Here is a 16,784-nt window from a genome sequence, read left to right as displayed (position 1 = left end):
ACACGCCAACATGAAAAGCAAAAAAAGTCGTAAACCTTCGTTAGTCTTTTGTTCAAATGGTTCTGATTTCTCCTTTCTGAGAAGTAAACTCTCTGGGTTTATTAGTGGCTTACTTCCTCAGCCCCCTTGATTTTGATGCCTGTCTGTGTTACAGATAAGTATCACTGTTCATTTCGTATTTAACGTTGCTTGCAGGTCAAAGTCCATCCTAGGTTTATTTAGAAAGCATTTTTATTCCTTAACCAAGTAGATTGGTGAGCTATGTATGGCGCCAGCTAGATATTTGCACTTACATAATTTGCACGACTGGCCCCGACATATGTTTATATTTTTGCAAAGGTTTTATAGTACCAGCAGAATGTATAAGAATGGTCAATCCCTCTACTCGCAGCTATGCATTTCAACCACAGAGTGTCGAATTATGGTGAAAGCAGGCCAACATACGTCACAAGATTACAAGATCCAAGACAAAACAGAAAATAAGCACTCCATTCTTGCAACGAGACACCAACCTTCTTCTTCTTTTTTGCTGAATCCGCATTTTGCATACTTTTTGCAGCAGAATGATCCATCCACTTCACTCCAACCACCACCCACCTACCCACTCAATTGCCTTTTTTCGCAATCTCTCCACCTCTCCCAACCAGCAAGCAATATCAATTTAGTTTCACTTTCACTATTTTTGTACACGTCGTAAAAATAATGATGAGAGGTTACTTTTCCTCAAAATAGCCCAGGCACAAGATGCAGCGACAAATACATATTCTTGTACGCATTATCATCCTCTTTTAGAAAGCATGAAACTGGTGTCAACACAAAATTGACATCGGCTGAAAGCATCTTCCCACCAAGAACGAGGAGAAAGTCCCTGTGCAATTAGGACTCGTACCTGAATGCATAGTTAGCCCCAGTGGCTGCGGAAGCGTGGGGACATAGGGACGGAAATGTCCCCACGGTTATTTGATGTCCCTATCATCTGCCCATGTTATACAAACCCCTCCTCCCCTACCCTACAATGTTAATGTCTCCAGATGTCCCCACGGCTTCCGCGGCCACTGGTGCTGACTATAGATCCACCCTCGCCGAAGTGAAAGCGAGGGTGATGAAATAACCAGATTTGTTTTCGTCCTTGTTCTTCATGAATATTTCTTTATGCCATTAGTACCATCATGAAGAAGGAATGCCAAGATCAAGAGGAAGAAATGGAAATCTCGTCGTACAAAAAAATCATAAGGTTTATATCTCTTTATAAATAGTTTTCTTTCCATTTGATCATATCAAAAATAGAGTAAATATTCAGACGTTTACATTTTTTTACAAGCTGAGCAACGTGCTGGCCGAACTTTCTCCGAAAAATCGGTTCCAAATTAATCTCCCCAGAGGAATAAATTCCATCGCTGTGCCGTTGTTGTTCATGTCCATCAGACTTCGCAACCCAGGCACCCACGTGATCGAGTTGAACCCCATCGAGTCCAGGATCCGGTCAAACATCCCAACTAAAAATACAAAAATGGCAAATTAATTAATTGCATAAAAAGTTGCATAGAAAATTAATTAGTGCATCGTCTTACAAGTTCGCGCATTCGATTTCCTGTGCGTGGGACGATTTTTCTTCTGGGAAATGAACCGCACCACTTTTACGCCTTCTTTTTGGGGGACTGATTTGCTGTTTGATACCTCCGGCACTGCTGGTTCCGGTATAGATTTCCCCTCCTATTGCATAACACGATAAGAAAAAAACGAGACTTTTAAGTCTGGAAATTTCCGAATTATATAAGAATATCTGTGCAGTTATTAAGTAATTATTTTAAATCGGATTTTCTCAAAGGTCAGTCAGTCCCACCTCTGTTTCTCCTCGGGCCAAAACTGGCGACAAAAGTGCAATCCCCACAACACAGCACAGAAGACCACTACTCGTACAAAACTTCATTTCGTCCAACAATTCTGACCTCGGTGACACCTCGCCAAAAGGAAAAAGAACTGGTTAATAATAAATAATCTAATATTTCCTAAGTGTCCGTGGTTGATCCCTGAGAGACCGTTTTGCACCAAAATTTACCACCAAAATAAAAGCCGACACGCGGATTTATAGCTTCATCTCGTCCCACATTTACCTATCCATTATTCTAAATCCATCTAATTTAATAAGCAAAGCGGAGATGAGGAGACGAGTAATGAAATGAATAACCTTATATGTGCATCATCAGGATTCCTTCTCATTTTCAGAGAAGAAGCAACGGCCGAAAACGGCGTCTTAATAATAATAGCTCAATTTACACCTGCTGAACTTTTTTCTCCTTTATTTATTTACTTATGTACCATTGCAACTTGACCCTTGATTTGCTTCCATTATGTGCGAGTGAGCGAATGAGTGAATGAAACTAAACCGTATGCAAATCAATCAGCAGAGATAGAAGTGTATGTGCATCGAAAGGGTTGCAGTGTCGAGCCGGTATTGTTTGTTGTATTAGGTAGCAAATCGAATTGGAGGAACACGTCTCATTAGTTGACACCTTCCTAATAATAGAAAGTGCAAGCAGTAACCAAACCACCCTCGCGGATCCATCTGCTAATTTATACCTCGAAATGTTTTATATATGTAAGTACTGTTTGGGAGATGTTTGGTTAAAATATATAAATTCCGAGGGATTAGCCACGCACATATTTTTGCACTAATTTTTGTGCTAGTAATGTTCAGTAATATTGATTGGAGCATGCATAAGCAAACCCATAATGTTAAAGAATGGGCAACTTGTTGACATGTAAGTACTTGAACTTGATCTGAATAATCGACATATATCGTTTCGTTTACAGTGGAATGTGACAACTAAGAACGAATTGAGACGAATCGGTCTTCCTAAATGTACATACGACAACACTTTTAGAGAAGCTACAAAATTGACCAGGGTTATCTAAATCATTGGCACGATAAGCAGTCAACATTTGCACACGTAACGCTGATATACATAGATCTCGATTTTTGCGAATACATATTGAAATTGCAACTAACCAATCAATAGCCTTCTACACGCATCTGCTATGCACTAACAAGACAGGTGCCTTAATATGTATTTGTGCCCTTCAGAAGTTTGGTTACACGCAATCCTAAAATATTTTGACCTCACAACAATACAAAAATTCAGAAAATACGCAATAAATAAATTGGTTTTTTAATTAAATACATATAAAACTAATTCAAGAAAAGACGCAGTTAGTAAATATGCAAATGAATCACGTCACCAGTGCAAGTGCGATAAATTACAGTGGCAACTTGTAATTAAACCAGGTCATTAATTTGTGTGCATATTCCACTGTTATAATTCGACGCCAAATTACATATTAAAATTTCATAAGGAGGCGTAAAACTTGTTTTTTTGCAGGTATATTTTTGTTTCATTTCACTGTGAATATTTCTATTCTATTTAAAAAAAAAATTTCCAAATTATATTGACACAAAATTGTCACGTGTTCATCTTCCTTTCCAACAACTCAATTTCCTCAAGTCATAAATTACGTCTTTGTCAAACTCAGCAAACACATATGTACCGTTTACTGATAATATTAAAGTGTCGCTCCAAGTGTGGTCCAAACGATCTTGGTCTTTTTGCAACCTGATCACATCTCAGATCACAATTTTCCTCGTTTCTATCAACAGATGCATACATAACTTTACTCCATGAAATAATAATAAAAACAAGACGAGCTGCTTACAAAGCTTGACGTCACTTTCATATGTCTCAAGTACCAGTAAAGAAATATAACGTGTTCATTTTCTCCTACAGGCGAAATATTCGCAATTAAATTTGCATGGATGAGGCACCCCATAAAAATAAATGGTCACAATTATATCGCAGTTGATAAATGCAATACTGGGCACAGAGCAAACCACAAATCTTGAGCCTGACATGGACTCAATAAATCAAAGTGTGAAAGATAATGTTGTTTATCTCGTATTTGCTCCTTCAGTCTCATTCACTCAATAAGTCGGCCAAGAAATTAAAATCAAGTTTAGTTTAGCTTAATAAAAACTTAATCAGTATGTGCGTTCAGTGGCTGGTGTGAAATTAAGCTTAATTTTTGTTTATTTAACTAAATACTTATAAAATTTATACATAATTTTCGCGACCACATATTTCAACTGCATTTTTTGCAACACTGCAAAAAATGGGAGACAAACTTGAAGAAGTTTCAATCCCGGTGGAAGTAATTGCACGCAACTTATTCGACCTGGGGTTTAAGTACACCTGGAAAATTGGGGATTATCTGAAAGGCGTTGACAGCCAGACGGTCGTGGACAGTCCAGTTTTCAATGTAAGATTCTGCACAATTATTATTTAAGAGTGATTTATTTGCGTTTTCTGCATAAATATACAACAGATAAGCGTCAACGGTCTGAGTACCAAGTGGTCACTTGGGTTGAGATACTGGTCTGATGAAAATGGGATGCAACTAACAAATCCGGTCGTGATATGTCTCAATCTCGTCTCCGCCTGTGCCGTTCATAATGGGATTGATGTGAAGGAGGAGTTGCAAGTCAGGCAGAAAACACGTTGATTTTTTTACCGAAAAAATATTGCTCATAAGTAATTTGTAATATTTATTACCCATTATTATTACCAGGTCCGTTACCAATTTGGAATATGGAATAATGACGCAAAACAATACGAAGTTTGTCCCATGGGCTGCAAAAGTGTTGATGTAACGGATACTTGTCCGTCTCAGGCAAATTTGCGCCTACAACAAGTGAGTCGTTGCATAATGATAAGTTTATCGATTTCATACGGTCTGGGCTTTCTCCTCCCGGCTGAAATCAGGTCGTTGGTCTCGTTCTTGTTTATCATTAATTTGCAACACATAAAGTCAAAAGACGGAAATTGTGTGAGGACGAGGAAAAGACAAATATGAACATTACAGAATTACATTGTTTTCCATGCCATTGTTCCAGACGGCGTGCAAACTGCAGAGTGTGGGCACGACAGAAATCGTCATTCTAGATCGACACCTCATGCACAAAGGGATTGAGATTTTCTGCAAAATTATGCTTGTAAGAGGATCAGTTAATTAATTTACATAAAGCGAGTTCTAACCAATTCGTATGTTCAGGTGAGAGAACAAGTCGAACAAAACACGCTCGCCCTCGATCTTTGGACCAAATTACGGAACGGTGAAGATTGCGACATAAAAATTCGTACGAGTGATGGCAATCTGATTCCAGCCCATAGAACGATCCTCCACTGCAGATCGTCACTCATCTCGCTGAATCAGGAGACGATTGAGACGGACATCGACGGACAATCAGTCATCCGAGTGGACATGACCACTCCAATCTTGACCTCATTCCTCCAATACGTTTACACCGATCGTGTCGATCCACTCGATAATCCGCAACAATTGCTCAAGTCCGCAGTGAAGTTCAAACTCCCAGGATTAAAGGTAATCTCATGCATCTTATTATAAATTGGCGTGTGCTAAAAAAATGAGTGTATGCGGAAATAGGCGATTTGCGAAAAGGCGTTGATCGACCAAATCTCTCCCTCCACGGTGGCATCGCTTCTCCTCATCGCGGACACGTACCAATGCGACCTCCTCAAAAAATCGGGTTTGGCATATTGCGGGGAAAACTCTCGTTCCATCGTGAAAACCGTGTCGTGGAAAGTTATGGAAGAGGTGAGTCAAGAAATGTGTACTAAATTTCCCTTATAAATCCGCTTAATTAAATTCATGCACTTTTTTACCCAGTTAAAACCCAAGTTATTTGAGGAAGTCTGTGACCAAATGTGAAATTAAGAAATTCAGGTGACAATAATTTAATTAAAAATTGCTCAAAACTGTGTATAAATTATTTACTGCAATTAAATATATAAAATATAAACTCTTTTTGATTTTACAATTTTCCTTACAAAGCGTTATCATCTTTAACCTTGATCTGGTCCACTTTCTCACTGCCCTTATCAAACTCTGGTCTTCGTTCCCAAACAAAGATGGATTTTTCACAAGACTTTTTATACTTTGCACAATCCCCTGATTTTCCATGTCCTTCAGCTTCGAGATAGGCTGGCATGTGGGACTCGGCGTAGGGGGATTCGCTAACGCTGCAAAGTACAAATAATGGGAAATGAAGTCTTTTTTCTTTTACTTAGTTCCTTCCGGCGTATGTATCTCATCTCATCTCCCACTTTTATCCATATGAGGACGAGCTACTTTAAGAAATTATGAATTATTAAGCACACGTGGAGAAATTGCTCGCATTATTACGAGACAAGAAAAACGCCGACACACTTCGCGTGCATTATGTAAAATAAATCTTTTTGCCTGGTACATACATATGCAAATTGTGCTTAAGTAAACCACCCACGACTCACCTGAAGAAGAGCGTCACTAATTCGCCAAACAAGCCGTAGCCTCCCGTGCTGAGGGGAAACTCGTGCACTTCGCACACCGCCCGCAAGAGACACGACCTCCCCGACAGCCCCAGTGACGTCATGATCCCCTCAAGACTGGGCAGAATCACAGCTCGTTCCCCACCAAACATGGATTCCGGAGGGGGCAGCGACATGATGGCTCGTTTCGGTCGAGGACGACGACGGGTATTGCGACCGCCCCCAAAAGCAGGGTACACGTTGTGGGCTTGGACCGTGTGCAGGATGGATTTTGCGTCGTCTCCTTCATTAAAGTGGTGTTTTATGTTGGGGAACGGTTTAGCAGGGTTAGGATCGTAGTAAGGGTGGTGGTGAAAGTGGGATTGTTGAGATTCTTGGGAAGATTCGGTTTGCTTTTGGTTATCCGGTTTCTTGTCGTCCGGTTTCTTGCTACCACTTTCTCCCACGTTGGGACGCATCATTTCTCCAAATGGGTAGAATGGTGGGCGATCAAAGGGCCATGGATGATCGTCCGATGTCATGTTCAACTTGTCGAATTTCACTGCAAATTACAAATTAAGTAAATGGCACAAGTTATAAAATATGGGAATTTTCGACTCACTGTAAAACGTCCAGGAGGCCTGAATATCAGAGTCGAAGCCGCCATTGTAAGGTGCATGGCGAAACACTGGCACCGTTATTTTTGGCGTAATTTGAAGAATTGTCCCCTTTGGGAGGACGAATCTTCTTTTATGTGTCATCCACAACATTCGCTTAGAAAATTGGCGACTCGCCCAGTCCACGAATTGCTGCTCCGTTTCAGAAATCGGTTTTCCAGACGAGGTTGGCGAAGAAGTATTATTTAAACAACTACAGGAATTCCACCATAAGCAAAATATTAACGTGGATATTAATTTCAATTTCATATTTAACGACAAGACAAGTATCACCCACAAACACAATGAAATCGACAACAATAGAGTAACAAGTATCTGTAAAGAATAAGGACGAAATTATCTCCCTTCCACTTCTGGCGAAATCTGTGTGTACGATTCATTTTTAATAAACCATAAAATGTGACAAACGATGAAAAGAAAGTAAAAGTTTTCTTGCGACTTGAACCGGCCAAGGATCAAGTTTAAGTAAAAGTAGTCAAATTAATTAAGCTGTACGGATTCGAGGCACCTTCTTCGTCTACGTAAAATTGGCCTCTTCTTCTTCAAGTATGCATATGCATGCGATCCCTAACAAGTAGTTATAATAATCGCTAGTTTGCCATAAGAATTTACACCTATGTACAAGACTTGATTCGTTTCAGAATTTGAATTAATTCTTGCATTGGTGCAATTATAATTAAACTAAACTTGACTATTGAAGAGGCAAAAGTTGTAGAAATGTGATTGAAAACCGGTCGCTAGTACTACCAGCTAGCTAATTAAATAACTACGTCAAGTGATCGCATAGGAAGAGTTAACGAGTAACAGAAAAAATTCGAGAAGATGACACTTTATGATATTCATATTGATTCTGGTTTGGTCTGTATTTTAGTTTGAAGAGGAAATGTAGAATTGAAAATTACTTACCACGTCACGGATTTCAAGTATTTACAAATATAAAGAAGTAAAAATGATTATTTATCGCTGAACGCTAAACTTCAACGACGATCATGCAAATAGTCATAAAAAGTTATCTAAATAAGTGTCAAAGATCGCTTCGTTTTCTACTGCTAAATTTTGGAGCATGTTTGGGAACATTTATTGTAAATATTCGCCATCTGTAAAATTGAAATCATTAATAAATTTTAATTTTTGTAGGTACCAATTTATGGAGCATGTAGGAACAGATATTAGCTCCTGAACTTGCAGATTTGTACAATAATTGAGTGAAATTTGTTTATCATACATTTATAAAACATGGATTATCTCGTCAAATTAAACACACATATTGTTAAAAGATGAGACCTTGACTTATCGAATGAAGCTAAAATTGTTGCAAAATAAAACTAGACCGGTTATTCAAGTTGCCTCAAATAATGCATGAGCTCGAATTGATCTGATTTGATCTGATAACAGGTTAATTTTACAAGCTGCTCCTCTTTTCTGGAGGGTGTGCAATCTAAATACATACGAAACACACGTGTATTGACTTAAAGATGACATTCTGCTAAAGGTGTGGATTGGATTTAATGCAATGCAATCATTATTACACAATAGATGAACTGGTTACATATATTTTTTACGTGCTGACCAATTCTTTCGTGACACAAGATGCGACATGCAACGCGATTGACAAACATTGCCCAACATAATATTTTACTTGTACCCAGTATCAATACACTACTGCAATTGCAAATCATTTAACTAACTATGCATGGTTACTCAAGTTTAATTTTTAGAAGCTATTCCAAATTAATTAAATTCTTGAACCGAAGCAATCGTGCTAAATTATTAATTACAATGTCGGAGAGGTGATTCGTCACAAACTGTTAAAACTCATACAAAATCCTGGACCCAATATTATAGTCTAATAATCTGAACAAGGCAAATGACGGTGGGGTCACAAAGTGTTGAACTCGAGAAGATAAAGGTGAATGGTAAAGGTATGGATGGATATATTTAATTTAAGAGAATTGGATTGAGTTTGAGGGCGATTAAAAGTTATGAGACATACAAGTTTTAACTGCATATGCATCCAGGTACATAACATGGCTCTCGGAATGGTTAAGGATGAGTACACAGCTATGTTTAATTAGCGATATCTCTATGAATTTAACAGGTATTCCAGTCACATCATCCACCCCACGTCCAGGCAAGGATAAACCTTCCACCTCTACAAATCTTGCTGATACGAGAAAGGGCTTCGCTGCTACCAATTCATCATCAACCAGTGAACTTGTAGAAGCAATGTCAGATTCAAATACGCCAAGCAGCACCCCCACTGCGCGTGGAGTCGAAGATGGCGTAGCAGACGGGACAATGTCGTCGGAATCATTTTTCGCCTCGCCACAAAGCAACACCAGTCCAGGGTGAGGAGTAGTAAATACAATAAATAAAACTTAAACTAATTACAAGCAAATATTTATGTAACATATTTTCAGGGCGGAATTAGACGTCGAATATTTCGCCACGCCACCATCCGAGCCAGCGCAACCGCCTTTGTTGAAAGGAACCTCTTTTCCAGTACGGCTTCCAGTAACGCCCGTCGTTTTGGAGGGCGACAGCATTGCAGAAATCTTTTCTACACCGCTTCCACTCTCCTCAGAAGCACAACCCAATTCGATTGAGAAAGACCTCACAACAAATACGACGATCCCCACAAAACCGGAAAAACCCCCAAGAAAAATTTCTGCTGAGAAACTTCTCGTTTCAAAAGTGTCAGAAGTTACGCATTCCGAACCGTCGTCGTCGAACAACCCGGGTGAAAATTGTAGGCAATTTTTGAAACTATTTTAGTAATGTAATTCTAACATGTTTTTATTTAAATATAGCTCAACCAGCTACCTTATCAATTGATGTCGAAGGACTTCCCCCTCCAGCTGACCCCACACCCAAGGAATCTCCTCCCCACGGAGAAAGCAGCGGTGGCGATGGTGGTGGCAACGTCTCCATGAAACATTCCACCCCGAGCAGAAGAGCGGAGATGAGTCGGAAATTGGGCGTCGTGCCGGGCTACATGGTCGTGGACGATGACAACCAACCTGAACATGACCCTGAAAACAATACTCCATCCTCGAAAGAAGGAGCAGCACGACCTTCGATGGCAGATATCAGCGCGGCCGCCATGCGCTTCACGGCGCGACAATGGACATGTCTCGTTGTGTTTGGATTAGCCGACCTCGCATCAGCAATGGTGGTTTCTATCCAGGCTCCCTTCTACCCGGCGGAGGTGACCAAGATTTATTACCTTTCTACGATTGACGATAGTGATCTTATTTATATTTTGCATTTTTATTTCAGGCAGAGAAAAAAGGTGCCACCGCGTCCGAGTATGGCTTAGTTTTTGGAGTGTATGAACTCACCATTTTTTTAGCGTCCCCATTTCTAGGAAAATATGTGAGTTTCCATTTTAACAAACTAAACTCAAACGAAACTATACTTTTAATGAAACGAGTCTATTTCTAGATGAACAGGATTGGTCCAAAGGTTGTTTTTAACTCTGGAATCATATTGACTGCAGTGTCTTGCATAGCTTTTGGGTGTGTGACTTATTGAAATAATTGAAATATACATGAATTTCATAAGATTTTCTAATTTTTCTTCTTCTTATATTTAGATTGCTGGATGAAATAGACAACCACGTGCTTTTCATCACACTCTCATTTATATTGCGAATTACGGAGGCCTTGTAAGTACAGATACTCACATCTTCCTGGTTTTTACATAATTTCAAAATAGTTTTGAATTCAAATTATTTCGACCTTAGAGGTGCAGCTGCCACAACCACGGGAACTTTCACCATAATTTCGTGCGAATTTCGAAAAACGTTATCCACCACGTTTGCGTCCCTTGAAACCTTTTACGGCCTTGGATTAATCATCGGGCCCACAGTTGGGGGCGCCCTTTTCCAACTGGGAGGTTACATCGTACCCTTCATCGTGACAGGCGTTAGTCTCCTTCTCATCGGAATTATGGCGTCCTTCGTAATGCCCAAAACCGCGTCATTTCGGGAGGAAGATGACGACGGGAAGCCTACTCATGGAATTATGAGCTTCTTGCGTCTCCCTGGCGTCATGGTGGCCACTTTTGCACTCGCCGTGATGGCGAGCAGTATCGGATTTCTGGGTGCAACGCTAGAACCACATTTAAGGCGGGTACGTACGCAAGCTGAGACGTTAAAAAACCAGGATGACGAATATGTGATTGATCTAATTTAGTTTGAGTTGACTCCCCTCGAAATCGGACTCATGTTCATAATCTATGGCGCAGTTTATGCTATAACTGGTACACATATTTACACATATCTTATAAATAGTTGATCATTGCATAAAGTCATTAGCCTGTTGTCACCTTAATATCCACGTCTTCGCAGCACCGTTGTTTGGCTGGTTTTGTGACCGTGTGGCGTCACCAATTTATGTCCTTTTGTTTGGTGCTATTCTCATCTTTACGGGATTCCTACTAATTGGACCAGCTCCATTCATTCCGATTGACACGTGAGAAAAGTTATGCACAATTTATGCACAACAACAACAATAAAATAATAATGGTTGGATATTTATTTAGGATCGTATGGGTTACTGCTGTCGGTTTGGTGATAATGGGCCTAGGCCTTTCTGCAATTCTGGTGGCAAGCTTCCTGTATTGCTTGTCGGAATCGATGTAAGTTTGCATCCGTAAATATATGAAAAAATGTTATGGTGTGGATATTACCGATTTAATAATTTGGTCAGGACGAACGGATTACCCGACAATATTTCAACCTACGGAGTCATCTCTGGCTTGTGGACTTCTGCCGTCAGCCTGGGTGCCTTTGTTGGGCCCTCAATTGGGGGATTTCTATACGATGAGTTTTCATTCCGTCCAGCAACGTATTACGTGCTAGGGACGCAAGCGTTAGTCGTAAGTAATCAAAAATATGGGGGAAAAAGACTTTAAAATTTGTGTTCACTATTTGATAACATAGGTGCTCGTGATCATCGTCTATCTCTTTATGAAGCCAAAACGGTCTTCTAGTGGGGACGGTGAAAATGTCCCCCTGCTCGGCCCACCCCCAATTTCTCCGATTCTATCCTCCGATCATATGAAGGATGTCGAGCTAGCTTCTGACCGAAATTCGGGTGTCACAATTACGACTGGAGGAACGAGTGGTGGCACTATTCCTAGTGCTGGATATGGCACGGTTTGGTAGTGCTGGGCTATTTTTTATCTAACTTTATGTATTAGAGTTGAGAAAGATTCACATATTTTTTGTACAAGAAATGAGCTTGGGAAATATGAACAAACAGGATTTAGATGCCATAATTTCTCTCTCATTAATAAGCTTTATTAACAAAGTCCATCTCAAATAATTGTAAGATAATAACTATAAAAATATCTGTGGCACGGTTATCATCCTCATCATTAGAGTATTACAATACAAAGTATGTATATTCTTACAACGCTAAAAAGTAACTAGTAAAATTATTATACTGAAACGATTCACATTCAGTGGTTTTATTGAATTGCATTGGCAAATCCTGGCTGGCAAATTACAAATAAATCTAGCAGGCAAGCCCCATGGTTAGGTGGATAATAAACAAATTGCATTGAAATCATGATCACCAACAAGTACACGAGATCACAAACAAACCAAATGCATAAGAATTCTTACAAACATTCAACACGCGTCTTTCGTGAACTAGCATTTTGCATTTTACAACGAGCAATACCATGTGGATCTATAAACTTATATAAATATATAATTAATATTTGGCAACAAAATTGACATACATAATATTTTCCATGATGTATTTATATTTCTGGCAGAAATGATCCTTGTACTTTTTGTAAACTACTGTTTTGTAATAATTTCACCAATATTAAACTCTGCATTTGTATCTTTAGTTCAATACATATTTAAGTTGAAGATGAGAATGTCGAGTATTGTTACATATGTATGATTATTATCGCGTCGTGTCATATAAATGTTATTAATTAATTAATTGGTACATATAGTTTAACGTACATAATACAGCACTCATAGCTTATTCGGATCGGAATCAGATAAATCACAGCGCTCAGGTCAGAATTAGATTAATTGTGGTAAATAGCAACGTTTTATCCTTGATCGTCATCATCATCCCTCATTATTACAGACTATCGGACAACAACTAATACGAGTATTCAGTCCATAACAATTCATGAAGCTCAGACATGTTCCCTTAAATTGTGTTACGTAATACGTCAATTTCAGTCCTGTACAAATTTTTTGCACAAAAAGTTTCATCGACATTGATGACCGTCATCCCGTCGCACGGAGCCTCCCGTTCGAGTCTAGCGTCTCATTGTCGTCCAAAACGATGTCTTCGTCGTCATCGTCATCTTCGTCATATTCGTCACGGATGGCTCGATCCTGACCAAAGAGGCGTTCTGCAAAAATTTAACTCATTTTTAACTCCATTTCAAAAATTTAAATACAAATTTACTATCACATCTTCTCACCAAGTATTTCAAAATCCAGCATATTTTCCACGAATCGTTGACTAATGCAGTAATTGATAAGCCAGACGACCTGAACGGCGAGCACGGCGAGGACGACGACCGTCCAGAAGGAGACGTACATGAACACCATGCCGCCCAGAAGTTGCCAATCGAAGCCGCGGAAGTAGAGGAGCGTCGGATATATGACGATGATGACGAGCAGCGTGGACCAGTTTCCGGCCGCAATGCTGCGACCCAGGATGTCCTTGGGCTTCATGGAAATGTGTTCTCGGAGGCTGCGCTCGGAAATGGAGTAGCGGTGAGCAATCTTGGCGTAGATGGTGGTCATCTTGTGGCGCAGCTTGTTTCCTAAACTGGCCAACATTTTGGACCTGGACGGCAGACGAGGCTAGATAGAAATAAAGAAAATTTCAGTGGGAATGAAAAATCATTATTATTACGGAGAGAATCATTATTATTTATCGCTCATCTAAATTGCCCTACTTCACACGAGTTCTATAGATACTCGACTTCCTTATGCATTTATCACCCCATTCATTATGCAGCATTATAATAAGTAAATCCATAAAGAATTTCGTAATTCCATCATTAATGACTGAGCTGCTATATGTATTTATTATTCCAAAATTACATGAATTGTATTATATCGTAATAAGAATTTTGTTGAATTGAGGATCAGTTTGACGTGTGTAAACATGTGATAAGAAGAGTTTTAAAATATCTCATGTATTTCTCTGAGCATGTACTTGGCACACATAAAATTTTCTGGAACATTTTCTCGTCATGTAATGAATGGTAATTAATTGAGGTCCTCTTTGTCAACGTGACGTCGACAGAAAGATGCAGTTGGCAGAATGTAAATGCAGCACATGACACTCTTTTATGCATAATACGAACCAACTCTCATTTTACTACGTAAACCATCATGCATTTTCATTTACATAATTAAGTATTTGACACAAACTTGACGAGTCGGTCAGTTCCAGATTTGTGACCAGGTCAGGTCAAAACCAACACAGCGCGACACCCTCATTACACTTTTATTATTGAGCTAGTTACGCAGAACGAGTGCAGAAATGAAGTAAGAAATATGTCAACTTAATAAAAGCCCAGTCTGTCTCTTACATCCCCCTCTGGATAACATGTACTAGCAAATTTGACATAATTTAAGGAAAATCAATCAATTTTGAGAGTAAAAATCGAGACAAATTTTTGGGTGTGATTTAACGCATGTAATTTTTTAAATGTTTCCTTCCCAGCAATAACAAGTTAATTGTATGGATGTATAAATTAATTGCTAAAAATTTGTATGAATTTATGAATCCAGCACATGCAAATAAAGTAGGTTTATTATGATTCCTCCCAGATATTTTACTCATTCATGTCGTTATTACTGTAAAATGAACGTCCTTCGACCTCCAATTAATTAATTATCCTCTGAACTCATCTTAACTGTCACTTATCTTTAATGACATGGTCAAAATGAGGATCTCCGATAAATAAATACACGTACTCATGAAATAACATCCTGCCCATTAAAATGTCTCGCCTTCCCTCAGCATGTCATTACTCTATCTACCAATTAAAAAGAATAGTAAGTGCAGGTCATATTTTGTCTCAAATTAAATTGGACATTGATCTTCTCCTCTTAATTTATTGAAATTTTCTCCGCATCAAGTTCTCAACTTGTGTTTGTTGTAGAGTGAAATTATTGTAAATATCTGTAGAGCATGATTACATTGTGATTAAATATGGACCTTTTTTTACACAACAAGAATGTTAAATAATAATGATTATCTTCCTTCTAAAGTCAGAATATGTATACGACGAGGACAATTTTTCCATGCAGTATGCACGCTTTCCACGTGTGGTGTCGATGTTCTAGGAATTTAAATGTCACCAGTCGAACGTCGTAGTAAATACTATTTGACACCAAAGTTCTCCTCTTTGGCACCAGTTTATTTTATACGTGTTAACTTTATCCGTGTGTTTTTTTAAGTTACTTAATTCCGTCATGAATGAAATATAACCAAATGAAAGTGAGATTGGACCAGGATTCCGACTTGAACTATGAATATCTATCTACTTAATACCCATCCATTTGTCCAGTTAGTTGAACTGGACGAAGAACTTTGCTCCCATGGAAGAATTATTAAGGACAAGCGAGAAAGAGTCAAGGCAAACCTGGGCTGAAATTGGTCGTCGCCAAATCTCGTTTTCTTTCTACTGAACTGGATTTCGTCATTGGATGGACAACGAACGAACGAGCTAATGCTCCTTCATTTGTCTTAATATGCATGCACCATACATAGTTAAATTTTAAGTTAACCAAGTAAATCCCGAGGTGGCTTTTTAACTCGTTTTTTCTCCATCAACTTCACACGCTGGCCATATCGGCACTGTAACACTAACGAAAACGATGATAGGGAGAAGATGATAATGCTGAAAGGTTTCTTGACCATGCGGTCAATCGGTCGGTTCTCCTTCCATGTGGCATTGCATAAATAGTTAATTTATGGAATTCTACCAGTACTCTGGTCACACAATCAGTGTCAAGCAATATTCAATTCAATGTCATTTTCGGACGCAATGAAGACGCACGAAAAAGAATGTGCAGTTCAAGGTAGTCCAATTGTGAGGCAGTTTTAAGAAAAAATAAGAAAATTAACCGAGCTATTAATATTTAAAATTGATTTAAGCAGTTATAAAATAAAGTGTGCAAAATTGTAGAGCAAATAAATTCTTCTGGATTTTAATTTTTGTTACTCTCCGATTTTGCATGAAAGCGCATGCAAAATATTTCCATAATTTGTGATACTGTTCATTGGATGTGAATTAGAAATTGTGCAGTTTGTATGCTTACGAAAAGTGCGAGTTATAGTGATAAACAGTTCTCGTTTCTCAATAATTAAATATTTGTTAAGTATTTGTTTTGACAGGATTATAGTTTATCATTACATAAAAAAAACATTTGTAGGAATATATTTAAATGTTGACTTACACCCTTGAATTCTCACACCTTACTGCTTCTCGGTTCGTCTTATCTCAATTCCAGCAGCAGCAGTTTCACGACCTTGTTCACTCAGCAAATAGTGGTCAGGACATTAATTTCGAATGAGATTGGACCGGACTTTTCCAAATTTTTGACAAATCTTCTCCTTCTCTTCCTCGAGATTGCGTTGAATAAAATGACTTTGAGACGATGAACTCGAGTTCAGTTATTTCATCGAACAACAAATATTATTAATTATTAACCAACTTTAATTGCCTTATTTTTGACACTTGG

General features: G+C 38.7%; 5 protein-coding genes across 6 annotated transcripts; 2 read left to right on the top strand and 3 right to left on the bottom strand.

Annotated features, from left to right (window-relative positions):
* Positions 1-1,211: 1,211 nt before the first annotated feature.
* Positions 1,212-2,080, bottom strand: LOC110862732. Its single transcript, XM_022111951.2, has 3 exons — positions 1,844-2,080; positions 1,572-1,713; positions 1,212-1,496 (listed from the first exon to the last, which is right to left on the bottom strand). The coding sequence occupies exons 1-3, from the start codon at positions 1,928-1,930 to the stop codon at positions 1,315-1,317; spliced, it is 411 nt and encodes a 136-aa protein (XP_021967643.1). The 5' UTR covers positions 1,931-2,080; the 3' UTR covers positions 1,212-1,314.
* An 897-nt stretch (positions 2,081-2,977) lies between these two features.
* LOC110862706 (BTB and MATH domain-containing protein 43) lies at positions 2,978-5,877 on the top strand. Its single transcript, XM_022111916.2, has 7 exons — positions 2,978-4,311; positions 4,378-4,533; positions 4,621-4,743; positions 4,946-5,044; positions 5,104-5,433; positions 5,497-5,667; positions 5,740-5,877. The coding sequence occupies exons 1-7, from the start codon at positions 4,165-4,167 to the stop codon at positions 5,779-5,781; spliced, it is 1,068 nt and encodes a 355-aa protein (XP_021967608.1). The 5' UTR covers positions 2,978-4,164; the 3' UTR covers positions 5,782-5,877.
* On the bottom strand, positions 5,830-7,563 carry LOC110862707. Its single transcript, XM_022111917.2, has 3 exons — positions 6,982-7,563; positions 6,363-6,921; positions 5,830-6,092 (listed from the first exon to the last, which is right to left on the bottom strand). Exons 1-3 carry the CDS (start codon positions 7,283-7,285, stop codon positions 5,897-5,899), a joined length of 1,059 nt encoding a protein of 352 aa, XP_021967609.2. The 5' UTR covers positions 7,286-7,563; the 3' UTR covers positions 5,830-5,896.
* Positions 7,564-7,860: 297 nt separating this feature from the next.
* Positions 7,861-12,488, top strand: LOC110862696 (MFS-type transporter SLC18B1). Of its 2 annotated transcripts, none has more exons than XM_022111907.2 (13): positions 7,861-8,958; positions 9,135-9,384; positions 9,457-9,776; positions 9,847-10,244; positions 10,316-10,411; positions 10,481-10,554; positions 10,632-10,703; positions 10,782-11,169; positions 11,233-11,299; positions 11,388-11,511; positions 11,582-11,677; positions 11,749-11,917; positions 11,982-12,488. In XM_022111907.2, exons 1-13 carry the CDS (start codon positions 8,904-8,906, stop codon positions 12,204-12,206), a joined length of 2,334 nt encoding a protein of 777 aa, XP_021967599.2. In that variant the 5' UTR covers positions 7,861-8,903; the 3' UTR covers positions 12,207-12,488. The 2 variants fall into 2 exon arrangements, with proteins under 2 accessions (XP_021967599.2, XP_021967597.2); XM_022111905.2 differs by having other exon boundaries at positions 9,457-9,785.
* On the bottom strand, positions 12,320-16,638 carry LOC110862699. Its single transcript, XM_022111910.2, has 3 exons — positions 16,500-16,638; positions 13,499-13,886; positions 12,320-13,426 (listed from the first exon to the last, which is right to left on the bottom strand). The coding sequence occupies exons 2-3, from the start codon at positions 13,860-13,862 to the stop codon at positions 13,299-13,301; spliced, it is 492 nt and encodes a 163-aa protein (XP_021967602.1). The 5' UTR covers positions 13,863-13,886; positions 16,500-16,638; the 3' UTR covers positions 12,320-13,298.
* Between the last annotated feature and the right edge of the window lie 146 nt (positions 16,639-16,784).

Source organism: Folsomia candida, unplaced genomic scaffold, assembly GCF_002217175.1.
Source record: "Folsomia candida strain VU population unplaced genomic scaffold, ASM221717v1 Fcan01_Sc066, whole genome shotgun sequence".
NCBI classification, from domain to species: Eukaryota; Metazoa; Arthropoda; class Collembola; order Entomobryomorpha; family Isotomidae; genus Folsomia; species Folsomia candida.
Note: the sequence above shows the minus strand (reverse complement) of the source record. Positions and strands in the feature narration are given on the sequence as shown.

Coding starts and splice junctions, on each gene's coding strand:
- LOC110862696 (XM_022111905.2), top strand. CDS start 8,904: ATGACGGTGGGGTCACAAAGTGTTGAACTCGAGAAGATAAAGGTGAAT. Junction 10,412..10,480: donor CCCCATTTCTAGGAAAATAT/GTGAGTTTCCAT, acceptor GTCTATTTCTAG/ATGAACAGGATTGGTCCAAA. Junction 11,512..11,581: donor CCATTCATTCCGATTGACAC/GTGAGAAAAGTT, acceptor ATATTTATTTAG/GATCGTATGGGTTACTGCTG.
- LOC110862706 (XM_022111916.2), top strand. CDS start 4,165: ATGGGAGACAAACTTGAAGAAGTTTCAATCCCGGTGGAAGTAATTGCA. Junction 4,312..4,377: donor TGGACAGTCCAGTTTTCAAT/GTAAGATTCTGC, acceptor AATATACAACAG/ATAAGCGTCAACGGTCTGAG. Junction 5,434..5,496: donor TCAAACTCCCAGGATTAAAG/GTAATCTCATGC, acceptor ATGCGGAAATAG/GCGATTTGCGAAAAGGCGTT.
- LOC110862732 (XM_022111951.2), bottom strand. CDS start 1,930: ATGAAGTTTTGTACGAGTAGTGGTCTTCTGTGCTGTGTTGTGGGGATT. Junction 1,714..1,843: donor TGGCCCGAGGAGAAACAGAG/GTGGGACTGACT, acceptor GTTATGCAATAG/GAGGGGAAATCTATACCGGA. Junction 1,497..1,571: donor GAAATCGAATGCGCGAACTT/GTAAGACGATGC, acceptor TTGTATTTTTAG/TTGGGATGTTTGACCGGATC.
- LOC110862707 (XM_022111917.2), bottom strand. CDS start 7,285: ATGAAATTGAAATTAATATCCACGTTAATATTTTGCTTATGGTGGAAT. Junction 6,922..6,981: donor GGCCTCCTGGACGTTTTACA/GTGAGTCGAAAA, acceptor TGTAATTTGCAG/TGAAATTCGACAAGTTGAAC. Junction 6,093..6,362: donor TTAGTGACGCTCTTCTTCAG/GTGAGTCGTGGG, acceptor TGTACTTTGCAG/CGTTAGCGAATCCCCCTACG.
- LOC110862699 (XM_022111910.2), bottom strand. CDS start 13,862: ATGTTGGCCAGTTTAGGAAACAAGCTGCGCCACAAGATGACCACCATC. Junction 13,427..13,498: donor GCTGGATTTTGAAATACTTG/GTGAGAAGATGT, acceptor AAATTTTTGCAG/AACGCCTCTTTGGTCAGGAT.